At 56.6% G+C, this 15,101-nt stretch overlaps 1 protein-coding gene across 7 annotated transcripts in view; it reads left to right on the forward strand.

The window, feature by feature from the left end:
* The window catches only part of HSPG2 (heparan sulfate proteoglycan 2), a 101,931-nt gene that overhangs the window by 40,016 nt on the left and 46,814 nt on the right, over positions 1 to 15,101 (forward strand). For 4 of the 7 annotated variants that reach the window (XM_084874770.1, XM_084874771.1, XM_084874774.1 and 1 more), the window contains exons 4-27: positions 802 to 911; positions 1,026 to 1,084; positions 1,377 to 1,537; positions 2,853 to 2,903; positions 3,302 to 3,430; positions 3,675 to 3,905; positions 4,006 to 4,125; positions 5,166 to 5,297; positions 5,474 to 5,618; positions 5,712 to 5,863; positions 5,959 to 6,105; positions 8,399 to 8,562; positions 9,069 to 9,248; positions 9,350 to 9,546; positions 9,640 to 9,787; positions 10,707 to 10,834; positions 11,249 to 11,335; positions 11,423 to 11,481; positions 12,057 to 12,124; positions 12,965 to 13,105; positions 13,222 to 13,398; positions 13,844 to 14,023; positions 14,151 to 14,269; positions 14,989 to 15,100. In XM_084874770.1, coding sequence (XP_084730896.1) covers positions 802 to 911; positions 1,026 to 1,084; positions 1,377 to 1,537; positions 2,853 to 2,903; positions 3,302 to 3,430; positions 3,675 to 3,905; positions 4,006 to 4,125; positions 5,166 to 5,297; positions 5,474 to 5,618; positions 5,712 to 5,863; positions 5,959 to 6,105; positions 8,399 to 8,562; positions 9,069 to 9,248; positions 9,350 to 9,546; positions 9,640 to 9,787; positions 10,707 to 10,834; positions 11,249 to 11,335; positions 11,423 to 11,481; positions 12,057 to 12,124; positions 12,965 to 13,105; positions 13,222 to 13,398; positions 13,844 to 14,023; positions 14,151 to 14,269; positions 14,989 to 15,100 — 3,197 coding nt within the window. The remainder of the gene's footprint in view (positions 1 to 801; positions 912 to 1,025; positions 1,085 to 1,376; positions 1,538 to 2,852; positions 2,904 to 3,301; positions 3,431 to 3,674; positions 3,906 to 4,005; positions 4,126 to 5,165; positions 5,298 to 5,473; positions 5,619 to 5,711; positions 5,864 to 5,958; positions 6,106 to 8,398; positions 8,563 to 9,068; positions 9,249 to 9,349; positions 9,547 to 9,639; positions 9,788 to 10,706; positions 10,835 to 11,248; positions 11,336 to 11,422; positions 11,482 to 12,056; positions 12,125 to 12,964; positions 13,106 to 13,221; positions 13,399 to 13,843; positions 14,024 to 14,150; positions 14,270 to 14,988; position 15,101) is intronic. The other 3 variants (XM_084874773.1, XM_084874775.1, XM_084874776.1) reach the window with 1 other exon arrangement.

The following is a 15,101-nucleotide window of genomic DNA, read 5'->3' on the forward strand; positions in this document are numbered from 1 at the left end:
CAAGCACACCATTTATTCCCTCCAGCTGCCCAGTGCGTTAATGTCATCAATGTCCCCCGTTGACTGAGGAAGCTCAGAGAGGTGAGGTCTGAGATGTGGCTCACCTCAGAACCCATGATGTTTATGAAGATGCTCTAGGATCCACCGGTACTCAGGCAGGACTGTGCCAGGTGGGGTAGGAGGTGCTCTGGAGGAGAAGCAGAGAGCCTGAGGGAGCCTCAAGGAGGGGTCTCTAACCAGCCAGGGTCGGAGGAGGTGACGGCTGAGCTGAGCTCAGTCCTGAGGGGTGAGGAGGAATTGGCCAGGGAAGAGTGGGGAAACATGTTGGTCACTTCATGTCAAACTCAAAGGCGAACGCAGGCCACATAAACGAGGCGTGCGGCCTGTGGGTCGAGAGTTTGATATGCTTGGTGTAAATTATAAATACTGAGTTGGGAAGAAAAAAAATACTGGGTACTAGGCCAGCCTCCTCTGGAAGCCACTTTCCTTGTTCAGCTTTCCTCTGTGCTGCCAGGGGTCTCCTCTTCTGCACCATCACTTGGTTTCTGGGTCAGACCACTTTCCCTATTAGTTGAAGCCCCTCACTCAAAGGTGAACTTGGCTTTGACCCCCGGGCAGACCAGCCAGGGCCACTGTAGTATGTGCTGATAGGGGCCCGCGCTGGGCAGAGCCGGGCAGAGCTGTAGGCTCACAGGTGTCTGCCTCAGTGAGAGGCCTCGGGGAACATCTCCCTTTTCCCACCTTCGGCCTGACTGCCTGAGGCCACCACACAGTGACACCCCTCTCCTCCCCTCCCTGCAGTTTACTTCCGAGCCCTGGTGAATTTCACCCGCTCCATCCACTACAGCCCTCAGCTGGAGGACGCCAGCTCCCAGGCTTTCCGAGAAGTATCCGAGGCTGTGGTAGACGCGGTGAGGCGAAGGGGCTGTTGGGAGCTCCCCAGGGATCGGTGGGCAGGACTGAGGGTGGAGTGAAGGCATCTGGAGGCTGATGGCGCTGTGTCCTCTTCTCCCCCCACCCCCCAGCTGGAGTCAGAGTACTTGAAGATTCCTGGAGATCAGATTGTCAGTGTGGTGTTCATCAAGTGAGAAGGGGCCCCTGGGAGCTGGTTGGGGACTTGTGGGTAACCCAGAAGGAGCTGACAAAGAGGGGGAGAAGCCTGGGTACTAGGAGGGGAGGCAGAAGAGGTCTAATCAGGTGCATCTCTATTGGTGAAAATTCAGGAATTGATGGGGGCACAATTGGGACCTTACCAGGCCCTGCCTGGGCCACAGGGTGTCAGGAGATGAGGTCTAACTCTCCGATGGGACCAAGGGAGGAGCTGAGACCACAGGCCTCTTCCTCACGCTGCTCCCCTGCCCCATGCCCGTCCCTAGGGAGCTGGATGGCTGGGTCTTTGTGGAGTTGGACGTGGGCTCCGAGGGGAACGCAGACGGCGCTCAGATCCAGGAGGTGCTGCGCTCGGTCATCTCCAGGGGCTCCATTGCCTCCTACACCACCTCTCCCCAGGGGTTCCAGTTCCGACACCTGGGCACAGGTGAGCGCATCCTGGAGCCTGGGGCCACCTCCTCCAGTTTGGGAGACTCAGGGGGATCCCTTTTGAGTATCCCCACATGGGCTATCTTAGCTTGGGCTTACACACCCCTGGGGACAGGGAGCTCACCCCCTGATGAGTCTGCCCCACCCATCTTTATGCAGTCTTGTCTTGAGTTGAGCATACATGGTTTCCTCTAACTTGTACCTATTAAACCCAATTTCTGCTCTCCATCCACCTCTCTATACATTGACAATAGCTAATCTTTTCCTCATACAGCACTTTCAGATCCAAAACTTTTGTTTAATAATAACCAACAATTACTAACTGAGCACTGAATACATGCTAGAGTCCCAGGGGTCTTCAAACTACGGCCCGCGGGCCACATGCGGCCCGCAGAGGAGTCTGATCCGGCCTGCCAGGTTTTTTGGGCAGTGAGCGCAGCCGAGGTGTTACAGTAGGAATTAGTTCATATAGTCCGGCCCTCCAGCTCTCTGAGGGACCGTGATCTGGCCCCCACTTTAAAAAGTTTGAGGACCCCTGTGACACTCTGTAAAGCCCTATGTCCAGCCTCCCATTCAATCGTCACAATAATTCCTGTGAAATAGATACTGTACCCCCTGCTTTAGAGATGAGGGTTTTGAGGCCCAGGAAGGAAAAAAAACGACTTGTCCAGATCCACATACACAGACAATGGAGAAAGAAAGGACTTAAGTCAAACCCTGTTTCTATTGCCAGTCTTGCCAGAATCTATGATAAGATGAAGTGAGAAACTGAGGCTCAGAGAGAATAGAAAACTGGCCCGAAGCCACACGGCTGTTAGAAGCCGAGTCTGGGCCTTTGTACTCTCCGTGGACTCGGTTTTTTTTACGGCACCCTGTCTCCTATTTTGAGTCCCTGAGTCTTTTCTTCCCGAGGCTAAACAGTTCCAGCTCATTGCTCCTAGGCTAAGGGTCTCAGCTGTCTCTATTTCAGTCCCCGCTCCTGGGAATCTCCAGCATAGCACCCTCTCTGACTCCGTGGAACTCGGGACTGAACAAACTCCCTGTCATGGGGTAGCCCAACCAGGAAAATGTAGTGCAGCCATCGCCTCCTCCTTCTGCACGTAAACCGTTAGTTAATGTCCCCGAAGGCCAGGTTTGCTCTTCTGGCATCCCCCAGCCCAGGTCTGAAGATTGCAGGGGGTCCAATCCTCTTCATTTTTCAATGAGTCTTCAGGGCTAGGGATGGTGGATGGGCCTGGCCCAGCCCTGCAGCTCCCAGGTCTCAGGTCCCAGGTCCCAGGGGGGATGGCTGCTGATCACCCCTTCCTTTCCAGCACAGACACCCCCGCCCCAATTGGCCCTTGGGGCGGCCTCAGTGACACCAGGTGAGAGTAAGCCAGACCCAGGCCCAGCAGAGTAACTGAAGTTAATAGGTGGAGGGGAAGGAAGGATGAGGGCAAGATGGCTGGGCACAGCCCACAAGCCACCCCTTCTCCTCTTTCCTCTTTATCCTCTCTGGGCCAGGTTGTGGCCTGCATGTGTGTCATGTGGTGGTTGCATGTGTGTGGCATGTTAACTGTGTGGGAGGCCTGTGTCATACAGTGTGTCTCATGGGTGCTGTGGATGTGCCCACCATCTGCTCCTTGCCCTTGCTGAGTCTGCCCGACACCACATGGCCTGACACGGGGCACCAAAGTCCACGCCCAGCCTCGCGGTGCCTGAGCTGTCCTTGACGCCTCCCATCAGCCTTCCACCTGCCCCTCTGACTCCCCCAATCCCTCAGTGCCCCAGATCTCCAGAGTGTGCACCGAGACTGAGTTTGCCTGCCACAGCCACAATGAGTGTGTGGCCCTGGAGTACCGCTGTGACCGGAGGCCTGACTGCAGGGACATGTCTGATGAGCTCAATTGTGGTGAGGGGCTGCCTGGGGGCACGGTGGCCTGCAGATGCCAGGGAGGGGGCAGGCTATGCCTGGGCCGCCAAGTCAGTCAGGGTTGTAAGGGTTGGGTGCAGGCAGAGGGGTCTGAGGGAGGTGGGCAGGGACATGGAAGGGTGGTACCAGGGTCAGGGCGGGCCTGGGGCGTGTGGGGGGCAAGGGGTGAGGAGTCACACACACACACACACACCCGCCAACGCCAAGTGGTCTGTGTCCACAGAAGAGCCAGTTCCAGAGCTCCGCCCCACCCCGCCACCCCATCCGGTGGAGGCTGCACCTATCACACCATGGGCAAACATCTCAGGGTTAGTTCCAGAAACCCTGACTCCCCATCTTGTCAGGCCCTGTGGGCCCCATGAGACCTCATGTCGCAGTGGGCACTGCATCCCCAAAGACTATGTCTGTGACGGGCAAGAGGACTGCAAGGATGGCAGTGATGAGCTGGACTGTGGTGAGGACTGGGCAGGGAGGGAGGGAGGGAGGGAGAGGGTTCAGGGTGGGGGACCTGGCCAGGGGCGGGCCTCTGGCTGAACTCTGCCCGGTTCACTCAGGCCCCACGCAGCCCTGCGAGCCCAACGAGTTCCCCTGTGAAAGCGGGCACTGTGTCCTCAAGCTGTGGCGCTGCGATGGCGACGCTGACTGTGACGACCACACCGATGAGGCCGACTGCCGTAAGTGCCCCGGGGTGTGCCTGGCGTCCCCGCCCCGCCCTGGCCTGGTTCACCCCTGTTCTGTCCCTTCTTGGGTAGGTTTGTTTACTCTCCCCGGCTGCGTGGTGATGGCCCTGGGGACAAACTTTAAGGTTCATCTCTCTCTGACCCCAGCATTGAGAGCCCTTGGCTCTGAGCTGGTCTTTGTAGCAAGCAGTCTGGGCAGATTGCCCATGGTTAATGTCTCTCTCTTTCTTTTCTTTATTTTGTTACCATTAATCTTGTCTGTGTTATTTATGCTTGTGTGCGGGTCGGATGAGGGGCCAAGAGGGCTCTGTGTATACACCAGGGTCCCTTGCTCATGGGTTCCTTGAGGCATGTGTGAGTCAAAGGCCTATTCCCCGTATGGGCCTTTAGGGTTTTCACCTAGAGCTGGTTCTGAGTTATTTGTTCCTTCATCAGCCCAGCTCTTAATCTATCTGTCCATTCAACTGTCTATTGTCCATCTGTCTAGCATCCTTCTTTCCTCCCATCTGTCTGCCCATCCTTTCATCCAACTATCTATCCACCATTGTCTAGCTGCAAAGTTCTTCATCTCTATATCCACCTATCTATTCAACATCCTCCTATCCATCTCACCATCCATTCTATTATCCACCCATTTACTGTCCATCTATCCACCCATCTGTCCATCCATCCATCTGTTCAACATCCTTCCTCCCATCCATCTCTCCACTTAGCCGTCCATTCAGTGACATCTTTCCCGCTGCATCCACCTATCTGTTATTTAGGAGCAGGGAAAGAGTCAAAGGAGTGAGGGGATGGGGTGGGGGAGTAGGGTAATGTGATGAGCTATTGGATGGCTGCCTTGGTGATGGTGACATTGTGGGCAGTGTTGTGGCAAGTGTCTGGGCCTGGTTGGGGCATCTGTGTGTCACGTGAGCGAGATGAGAGAGTGACCCTGGAAATACCTGGGGAAGGTGGACAGGGTGGGGCCGTGGGCACAGGTCAGAAATGGGGGTGGTCCACCCTCTGCCCACACCACCTGCTCTGTCCCCCAGCTGCCAAGCACCCCGAGGACGTGTGTGCACCCACCCAGTTCCGCTGTGTCTCCACAAACGAGTGCATCGCAGCCAGCTACCACTGTGACAAGGAGAGCGACTGCTCCGACCGCAGCGATGAGATTGGCTGCAGTGAGCAGGGAGCTGGGGGGCAAGATGGGGGCCCTGGGCTGGTTTCCACTGGCCCCTCTCTACAGTCTCAGCCTCAGCCCTCCTCTGCCTGGCTCCTCTGATCCACCCTCACCCCCCACCTCCCGCTTCTTGTCCCTTTGTCCCTCACACCCCTCACATCTACTTCTGTCTTCCAGTGCCTCCCCAGGTGGTGACCCCTCCCCAGGAGTTGATCCAGGCTTCCCGGGGCCAGACAGTGACCTTCACTTGTGTGGCCATCGGTGTCCCCACCCCCATCATCAACTGGCGACTCAACTGGGGCCACATCCCATCTCATCCTAGGTGTGGCCCTGGGCCTGGGTTGGGGGCTGGGGATGTAAAGGTGGCCGGGCCAGTGGCCCGGGCCTGACCCTGCCTCTGTCTTGGACTCATCAGGGTGACAGTGACCAGTGAGGGAGGCCGAGGCACGCTGATCATTCGAGACGTGAAGGAGGCAGATCAGGGCGCCTACACCTGTGAAGCCATGAATGCCCAAGGCATGGTGTTCGGCATTCCTGACGGTGTCCTGGAGCTCATTCCTCAGCGAGGTACCACCATCGGGCTGGAGGGCACGGGCACGGGGGTGAGCCGGGGCTGCCTGCCTGTGTGGCCTGCTGCAGCCCACTCTTATGCCACCCAACAGGGCCCTGCGCCGATGGGCACTTCTACCTGGAGCACAGCGCCTCCTGCCTGCCCTGCTTCTGCTTTGGGGTTACCAACGTGTGCCAGAGCAGCCGCCGCTTCCGAGACCAGATCCGGCTGCGCTTTGACCAGCCCGATGACTTCAAAGGTGCGTCGGTGGGCAGGTGGATGGGCACCCTCGGGGGTGGAAGGCAGGTACCAGGCTCCAGCGGGCTTAGAGGGAGGGAAGACATGAGGGGACAGCAGCACTGGGAAGGGATACAAGGTTGTTGAAGAAATGCCGAGTCCTATTGAGAAAGCGGGGAGAACAAGCACCTTTAGGAAAAGCCAGATGCACCCTTGACATTTGCCTGCTTCAGGTTGTAAAGAGAATGGGCTCTGGCATCCGATTCCTGGTTCAGATCCTGGCTCTGGCCCTTACTGCCTGTGTACCCTTGGCCAAGCCTATCTTGTGTCTCAGTTTTCTCATCTGCAAAATGGGGAGAAAATAGTCCCTCCCCGGTAGTTGTAATGACTTAGTGGATTAATACATGTCAGCCTCTCAGAATGCTCTTGGTCCACGGGAAGTGCCCACTAAGTATTCCCTACGATCTCCCTCATCCTGACAGGTTGAGAGGTGTCACCCCCCCCCCCCCCCCCCGAGCATAAGAGCCCAGGCTTTGGCACTTCAGCCCAGGGCTGACCTCCAGCTGCACCAGAGTGCTGCCTGTGTGACTTTGGCCAAGTCTCTTGGCTTCTCTGGGCCTGTTTTCCCAAACATAAAGGCAGGCAGCTGGACTCGGTTCTCTTGCTTTGAGAGGCAGAATGGCATGGAACCAGACATCAGACAGACCTGGGTTCAAGTCCCAGCGTTGTCATTTACCACCTGACGTTAGCCAGCCAGCCCTTTGTCTCATTGCCTCCATCACGGAAGGTTAAATGCAAGTGGAAGGCTTAGCGCCTTACACAGCCAGCACTCAGCAGACGCCGCCTATGCTGCCCCTTTGGTGGTTAAGGAACCTCAGAGTGACTTAGGAAATGTAATTACCTCCCAACGTCGTTCCCTTGGTATATTTAGAACAATAACGGGCACCGTTTCACCATTTCACAGGCACCCACTTGGCACTGTGGCTCGACTCACACAGTTGTTGGGTGGCTAATAGTCCTGGCCGGGTTGCGGCCATATAAGGGACCTCGAGGTTCTTAGAGGTTGGGGCCGGGTGGGGGGATGGTGGTGTCACAGCAGTTTTTAGAGGCATATCTGATTGGAATCAGAACCATTAAGGTGGGCGGGAAATCCCAGGGTGAGTAGGTGGCCTGAACGTGGATGGTGACCAGGGTAGAGGGAAACCTAAAAACATCCCTGGGAGGGAGGGGGGAAGGCAGGCGTGGGGCAGTGTAGCCTGGCCTTGGGGGGCTGTGTGTGCTCATTCTGCAGAGGAGGGGCTGGGCTCCTCCATGTTGCTGGGGCACACTTAGGGTCAAGGGGGAAAGCCATTGCAGGTGTAGACAGATACAAAAGCAGGAGAAGAGCTATTGGAGAGTCATGTCCAGACTCAGGAGGGACTGCCTTGGGAAGGATTGAGCTCCCCATCCCTGAGAGCTGTCCAGTGTGGTCGTCATTAGCCAGGGGTAGCTACTTAAATTTAAATAAATTAATTCAGTTCCTCGGTCACTCTAGCCACATTGCAAGTTCCCAGTAGCCACAAGTGGGCAGTGGCCAGCATATTGGGGCGTACAGATAGAGGGTATTTCCATCACCACAGATCCTTCTCTTGGATGGTTGGTGCTCCTCTAGAGGTCTGGAGAGAGATCCTGTGTGAGTAGGAGAGGGTTAGATTTGATGACCTGCTGCAGTTAGATAGAGCAGCAACAGCTCACCATCCAACAGCAGCAATAATAGCCGTTTTGAGCACTTCCTCTGTGCCACCCTTTGTTTTAAGCATTTTTTTTTTATCAGTCTGCTCATTTTCTTAATAATTCTGTCAGGAAAGCCACTATTACCCCATTTTACATATCAGGAAACTGAGGCCTTTGCCCAGACACACATCTGGAGGAGGGTGGCAGAACCAGGTCTTGGGTACCTCTTCTTCAGCCCCGTGTAGCTCTTTACTGCCCCCCTGAGGGCTGTTCCAAACCTTACAGTTCCTGGACCTATTGGCAAGCAAAAGGGTCTGAGAAGTCCTGTTACAAACAATCCCTTTGACCTTTCTTTGACCCCGTGGTTCCCAAATAGTCCCCAACCAACCATCATTCTACAGCCGTGGCTCTCCCCAGAGCACGCTTTGGGAAAGGCTGTGCCAAAGCTTCAGGAAGAGAAAGAAACCACCTTTTTTTTTTTTCTTTTCCTTTGGGAAAGAGACTGAAGTTCTCTCTAAATCAGACTTCTTTCCCATCCTTTAAGATGGGATCCGGGCAGTCCCATGCTATGGCTCTCAACCCCTCCCTCTTGCCGCCCACAGACGTGAAGGTGCTGATGCCCTCGCAGCCCAGCATGCCACCCCTCTCCTCCACTCAGCTGCAGATCGACACTGCTCTGCAGGAGTTCCAGCTGGTGGACCTGTCCCGGCGCTTCCTGGTTCACGACTCTTTCTGGGCTCTGCCCGAGCAGTTCCTGGGCAACAAGGTGAGGGGCCCGGCTGCCCCCTGGATCAGAAGGGGGCGAAGCCCCTCCTCACAGGCCTGGAACCTGCCTGGGCCGGCTTCCCGCCTCCTGACGCTAGTGGGCAGCAGGGAAGACTCGGCTGTGGGGCAAGGTGTCATGCCCCAGCACGGCCCCCATGGGCAGCAGCTCTTCATCCTGCCCGCCCCTCTCAAGTTGGGAGGAATGCCAGCCGACGCGGCCTTCAGAAAACCCTCCTGGGCCACCTCCACACCAGGACTGAAAGGAGGGCCCCTCCTCGGTCTCCCTGGGCATCCTCTGCATAGAATTATCATATTCCTCGTCACATTGGGTTGCGCACCCCACAGGCAGAGCCCAGGTCCCACCCATCTCTGCTCCCTGTGCCCAGCTCCATGCCAGGCACACGGTGACCACCAGGTTGCAGAGCGAGGGGGAGGGATGGCTGAGCACACAACGGGCATCAAGCATACCCATGGCTGCCCTGCCCTGATTTGCTCTGTCTTGGCCAGGTGGACTCCTACGGGGGCTCTCTGCGCTACAAGATACGCTACGAGCTGGCACGAGGCACGCTGGAGCCCGTGCAGCGGCCGGATGTGGTCCTTGTGGGTGCCGGATACCGCCTACTCTCTCGAGGCCACACGCCCACCCAGCCTGGCACTCTGAACCAGCGCCAAGTCCAGCTCTCTGAGGTGAGCGGTGCCTGAGCCCTCAGGGCCTGGAGTAAGAGGGTGCAGGCTGGGCAGACGCTGACGGGTGACCCCTCCGCCCCCACACCTCTGTCTGCACCCAGGAGCACTGGGTCCATGAGTATGGCCAGCCGGTGCAGCGGGCGGAGATGATGCAGGTGCTGCAGAGCCTGGAGGCTGTGCTCATCCAGACGGTGTACAACGACAAGATGGCCAGCGTGGGGCTGAGCGACATCTCCATGGATACCACCGTCACCTACGCCACCAGCCACGGCCGTGCCCACAGCGTGGAGGAGTGCAGGTGCCTGACCCAGCCGGGACCCTGGCAACGATAGGAGAGAAACAGCAGGACCTCACAGTTCCTGCAGCCACTGGGTTGCTCCTTTGCCCACAGGTGCCCTGTCGGCTATTCCGGCTTATCCTGCGAGAGCTGCGATGCCCACTTTACCCGGGTGCCTGGAGGGCCCTACCTGGGCACCTGCTCCGGATGCAACTGCAATGGCCACGCCACCTATTGCGACCCTGTGTATGGCCACTGTCTGGTGAGTGGTACCAGCTGGCCCTTGGACACTGGGAAGGGGGCAGGGACAGAGACAGGGCTCATGGCCACCAGACAAGCTACTGTGACCTCTGGATGCATTACCAGAGATACAATGTTCAGATGAAGGAAGTGAAAGTCCTGCTTTCTCCCACCCTTGTCAAATGCTGGAGCCCGGCTAATGTTCACTCAGTGGTTGAGCATCGACCTGTGAACCAGAAGGTCGCTGGTTTGATTCCCAGTCAGGGCACATGTCTGGGTTGCAGGCTCAATCCCTAGTAGGGGATATGCAGGAGGCAGCTGATCAATGATTCTCTCTCATCATGGATGTTTCTATCTTTCTCTCCCTTTCCCTTCCTCTCTGGATTCAATAAAAGTATATATTTTTTATATATAAAAATATATAAAAAGTATATATTTTTTATATATAAAAAAGTATATATATATATATATATTTTTTAAAAATCAGTGCTAGAGAGTACCATACAAAGCAAAGGAGCCTGTAAATCCTGTTATTCCGGAGGAATAGTGGAGAGAGCTGGGAGTATGGAGCTGACAGAAGAGAAGGCTCAAGCAGGGAAATCTTTTCTCTCCAAACCTCTGAAGAGCTGTGAAGGGTAGAAGGAACGGGCTCCAGAGGGCAGACCTGGCCAGTGGGTGCAGACTAGAAGAGGGAGGCAGGCTTAGGCCAGCAGGAAGCAGGAGTCTGGCTGCCATGTGAGGTGATGAGCTCCTCATCAGGATGCAGCTGGATGCTTCCCTGTCTGCAAAGCTGTGGAGTCATTTCAAGCATGATGGGGGAGGCGGGGCCAGGCAGCCTCAGAGGCCCACCCTCGTGGAGGCCCTCTGGTTCAGGGTGGTCCCACACTGGGGGCAGAGAGCTGCTCTACAGAGTCTGAGCCACTCCCTTCCCTCCCTCCCAGAATTGCCAGCACAACACCGAGGGGCCACAGTGCAACAAGTGCAAGGCCGGCTTCTTTGGGGATGCCACCAAGGGCACGGCTACAGCCTGCCGGCCCTGCCCTTGCCCGTACATTGATGCTTCCCGCAGGTAGGACCCAGCTCGGGATGGGGCGGATATGTCTGGGCGAATGGGCGGTGTAACAAGCTGGGGCATACTCTAGGCCAGTGGTCGGCAAACTGCAGCTCACGAGCCGCATGCAGCTCTTTGGCCCCTTGAGTGTGGCTCTTCCACAAAATACCACGTGTGGTCGAGCACATACAGTGCGATTGAAACTTCGCGGCCCGTGCGCAGAAGTCGGTTTTCTGCTCTCAAAAGAAATTTCAATCGTTGTACTGTTGATATTTGGCTCTGTTGACGAATGAGTTTGCCAACCACGGCTCTAGGCAAAGAGGTGTGACTGTGTCTGTGTGAGCAGTGGTCATTTCCCCATGTGGGACGGTAAGGCCTGGCCTGGCCCACCTCTGTAGCCTGTCCCGTGTCCTCTCCACTTGATCCCCATAGGTTCTCAGATACCTGCTTCCTGGACACAGATGGCCAGGCCACGTGTGACGCATGCACCCCAGGATACACAGGGCGCCGCTGTGAGAGGTAACAGAGGCCTGTGGGGCTAGGGAAAACAGGTTGGGTGGGGGTAGGGGCATGGCAGTGCCACTCATGACCCACTCTCCCCCTTAGCTGTGCCCCTGGATATAAGGGCAACCCCATCCAGCCAGGCGGGAAGTGCAAGCCCACCGGTGAGTATCAGAGCCACCTTCCCCTGGCCCTCCCCTGGCTGCCCACCAGGCCCCATCCTGGAGCCCAGTGTAAACCCCAGGATCCTTGAGGAATTGTCCCAGTCTGTCCCCCATCTGCCCAGATTATTATGATCTCTGAACGCATTATAATCTGCTCACTCATTTTATATATATATATATATTTATATATATATATATTAGAGGCCTGGTGCATGCATGAATTCGTGCATAGGTGGGGTCTGGCCAGCCTGGCCTGGGAGAGGGAGGAGGGGACATGGACAGTTCGCCTGACTGCCTGCTGATCAAACTCCTGGTCAAGGGGACAATTTGCATATTAGCCTTTTTATTTATTATGTGTATGTACATATACATATATTTATATATACAATAAAATGAATAAACATTTTATTTATGAGTCTATATATACATCACACACACACACACACACACACACACACACACACGAGTGGCCAGATTATTATGACCTCTGAATGCATAATAATAATAATCTGGCCACTCAGAGTGTGTCCCTGTCATTTCTTCTTACCCTGCCCAAACCCACTTTGTGCCCCCAGGCCAGGAGATCGTCCGCTGTGATGAGCGCGGCACCTTGGAGACCTCGGGGGAGGCCTGCCGCTGTAAGGTACGCATGCCTCCCTGTCGCACCCCGAGGACCTGGGAGAGGGGGAAAGGAGGACGCGTGCTCCCCACTGCTCCTTGCCTGGCGGATGGTGGCCTAGCCAGAGGCTGGTGGGTCTGGCTGGCAGGTTTTTCACCTCATGAGAGGTGGTTGGGGAGCCGGGTGACCCAGGTTCAGGTCCCAAGAAGTCCTCTGCTAGTCATTCTTTGGACACCCATTGTGTCTGTATCTTTGCTTTAGCCATACGTTAGTTCGCACATGGACTTGGTGAGGTAGGTGTTAGCATTGCCGATTTACAGGCGAGGAGATAGAAGCGCAGTCATTTGCATTAAGAGTGTCACTGGAAAAAAGAGCTGAACAGATTTTGGAGTCCAGCACCCCAACCTTAAATCCCAGGGTGGATTAGCAAATCACGTGACTTTGTGTGAGTCATTTTGCATCCCCGAGCCTCCGTTTCCTCAGATGAAGCATGGAGATAGCGCATCCCTCTCTCAAGGTACTTAGAGGAGTTAAGTGAGAGGATGGTTGAACAGAAACTAGCAAAGTGCATGAAACACAACATAAACAGTAGCAGTCATTATTGTAACCAACCTGGTGTATTTTAAATCTAAGTTTATTTGGGAGCCCTCCTAGCAACTAAAGAGAAAAGGGGAGAATGATTGATTGCATAAGCTCCCTTTCAGTGGACATTATTGTTCACGTGGTCTCGACGCTTCATACATGTGCTCTTTCTATGGTTCCCCCTGCCCTCGGGTGCCCGTCTGAATGTGGGCGGCCTTGGCCGGAAGCGCCCGGCAGCCCCTCCCGTGGGCCAGCCTGCAGCTCCCGGCTCTGTGCTTGCAGAACAACGTGGTGGGGCGCCTCTGCAATGAGTGTATCACCGGCTCTTTCCACCTGAGCGCCCGCAACCCCGAGGGCTGCCTCAAGTGCTTCTGTATGGGCGTCAGTCGCCAGTGCACCAGCTCCTCCTGGACCCGCGCCCAGGTACCTGCTCGAGGCGGATGGGTGGGCAAACAGGCGGGACCGCCGAGCCCAGGGCTGGGTGGACTCAGCACCAGTCCCAGGCCACAGCCCCACCTCGACCTCTTCTCCTCCCCCAGGTGCACGGGTCCTCCGAGGCCCCCAGCCAGTTCAGCCTGACCAATGCTGCGGGCACCCACACCACCAGCATGGGCATCTCATCCCCCTCGCCCGGGGAACTGGTCTTCTCCTCCTTCCACAGCCTCCTCTCTGGACCCCACTTCTGGAACCTCCCTTCGTGTTTCCGGGGGGACAAGGTAGGCAGGGGATGATGGGAAAAGAAAGGGAATTCTGGGCAGCAGGAGCAGCACAGGCAAAGGCTCAGAAGCAGGAGTGTGGCAGTGTCTTGAGAGAAGAGATGGAAAAGGTGGTGGGAGCCGAAACCGGTTTGGCTCAGTGGATAGAGCGTCGGTCTACGGACTCAAGGGTCCCAGGTTCGATTCTGGTCAAGGGCATGTACATTGGTTGCGGGTACATCCCCAGTGGGAGGGGGGTGCAGGAGGCAGCTGGTGGATGTTTCTCTCTCATCAATGTTTCCAACTCTCTGTCCCTCTTTTTTCCTCTCTGTGGAAAATCAATTTAAAAAAATATATTTTTAAAAAAAGAAAGAACGAAAAGGTGGTGGGAGCAGTGGGAGGCTGGAGCAGCGGCCAGTCCGACCATGGGGGCCGCAGCTGAGCGCCTGGTCACCCTGTGCCCCAGGTGACCTCCTACGGAGGAGAGCTGCGCTTCACAGTGACCCAGCAGCCCCAGCCCGGCTCGCTGCCCCTGCACAGGCAGCCGTTGGTGGTCCTGCAAGGCAATGGCATCGTCTTGGAGCATCACTCCTCCCGGGAGCCTAGCCCCGGCCAGCCCACCGCCTTCACCGTGCCCTTCCGGGAGGTGAGCAGCAGCGTCCCAGGCGCCTTCCGGAGGAGGAGGAGGCGGCGGGCCCCCTGCTTCTCCCACTCAGGGACCGTCAGTATCCCAGGATGTCGGGGTTGTAGCACACGTATCCTTGCCTTGGCAGCAAGCATGGCAGCGGCCTGATGGGCAGCCGGCCACACGGGAGCATCTGCTGATGGCACTGGCGGGCATTGATATGCTCCTGATCCAGGCATCCTACAGCCAGCAGCCAGCTGAGAGCAGGTATCAGGGAATGGGCGTGGGGACAGAAGAGGCTTGGTGGGTGCAGGCGGTTCCAGTCTCAGTGGGGGGCGCGGTGCCGCCAGACTGCCAGCTCTCCTCCCGGGGGCAGTGTGGACATCTTGTGCCTTATTTTCCCATCTGTGAAATGGAGCTTATAACAGTGCCTCCCTCCCAGGGCTTGTCTCAGGTCGGGCTCCCTAGAAGCAAAGCCTGGAATGGGTATTGGGGTGCACGTGGTTCACAGGGGGAGCCTGGGGGGAGGAGGGAGAGAGGGGCACAGACGGGGGAAGTGGCACCCAGTCAGAAGGCAGGAAGTAGTTCCAGGTGGAGCCTCCACTTCATCCCCATGGAGCCCTTCAGCGCCTCCTGCTTTGAGGCAAAGGAGTTTTGGGGGCCTGGGTCAGCCTGTCAAAGGTGGTGGGACCTTTCCGGGCGAGGAAGGTGCGGTCTCTGGAGGCAGTTGCAGGTGCAAGCCGTTCGCCACAGTCCTCGCAGCAGCTGTGGGGTGGACGCCTCGTGAGAGGACTGGATGGGGCCCCGTGACCTCCTGACAGCTATCGGGAGGATGAATGAGATCACCAGGAGGTGATCTATCGGGAGGATGAATGAGATCACCAGGAGGTGATCTATCGGGAGGATGAATGGGATCACCGCCTGTGGGATCCCAGAGATGCCTGGCCCGGAGCGCGGGCTCATTCGTAGGGTTTTGTCACTCCCAGGATCTCGGGCATCAGCATGGACGTGGCTGTGCCTGAGGACACTGGCCAGGACACCGCGCTGGAGGTGGAGCAGTGCACCTGCCCCACCGGGTACCGGGGCCCATCCTGCCAGG

This window comes from Pipistrellus hanaki (genome assembly GCF_964339955.1).
Source record: "Pipistrellus hanaki genome assembly, chromosome: 2".
In the NCBI taxonomy this organism is placed as follows: domain Eukaryota; kingdom Metazoa; phylum Chordata; class Mammalia; order Chiroptera; family Vespertilionidae; genus Pipistrellus; species Pipistrellus hanaki.